The following is a 481-nucleotide window of genomic DNA, read 5'->3' as shown; positions in this document are numbered from 1 at the left end:
TCTTCACATGCAAACATACATGAATATAATAAAATAATATATTACAATAATATAAATTGTTTTGAGTTAAGAAATACACTTGGAGAGCAAAGGGTTAATATTTGACAAATTTTCTTTCTTCACATGCAAAGATACACAAATATAATAAAATAATATATTACAATAATATAAATTGTTTTGAGTTAAGAAATACACTTGGAGAGTAAAGGGTTAATATTTGACAAATTTTCTTTCTTCACATGCAAAGATACACAAATATAATAAAATAAAATATTACAATAATATAATAATAATACAAATAATACAATAAAAATCGTTTTGAGTTAAGAAATTCACTTGGAAAACAAAGGATTATTAATCGTTCAAAACTTTCTTTCTTTCTTCTTTTCTTTTTAATCCTATCCCTATATATTGCAGGGTTCAAAAGCTACATCAACGGTGGGTCGCGTTGCGATCTCTTCTTCACAAACGTTTGGTACAG

At 25.4% G+C, this 481-nt stretch overlaps 1 protein-coding gene across 1 annotated transcript in view; it reads left to right on the top strand.

Annotated features, from left to right (window-relative positions):
- LOC102676092 (microtubule-actin cross-linking factor 1-like) overlaps window positions 1-481 on the top strand; it is an 81,873-nt gene that overhangs the window by 6,392 nt on the left and 75,000 nt on the right. Inside the window, 1 exon segment of the mRNA XM_031508603.1 lies at window positions 418-481. This exon segment is cut by the window's right edge and continues 24 nt beyond it. Coding sequence (XP_031364463.1) covers window positions 418-481 — 64 coding nt within the window.

This window comes from Apis dorsata, unplaced genomic scaffold (assembly GCF_000469605.1).
Source record: "Apis dorsata unplaced genomic scaffold, Apis dorsata 1.3 scaffold_92, whole genome shotgun sequence".
Classification (NCBI taxonomy): Eukaryota; Metazoa; Arthropoda; class Insecta; order Hymenoptera; family Apidae; genus Apis; species Apis dorsata.
This window is presented reverse-complemented; position numbering and strand designations above follow the sequence as displayed.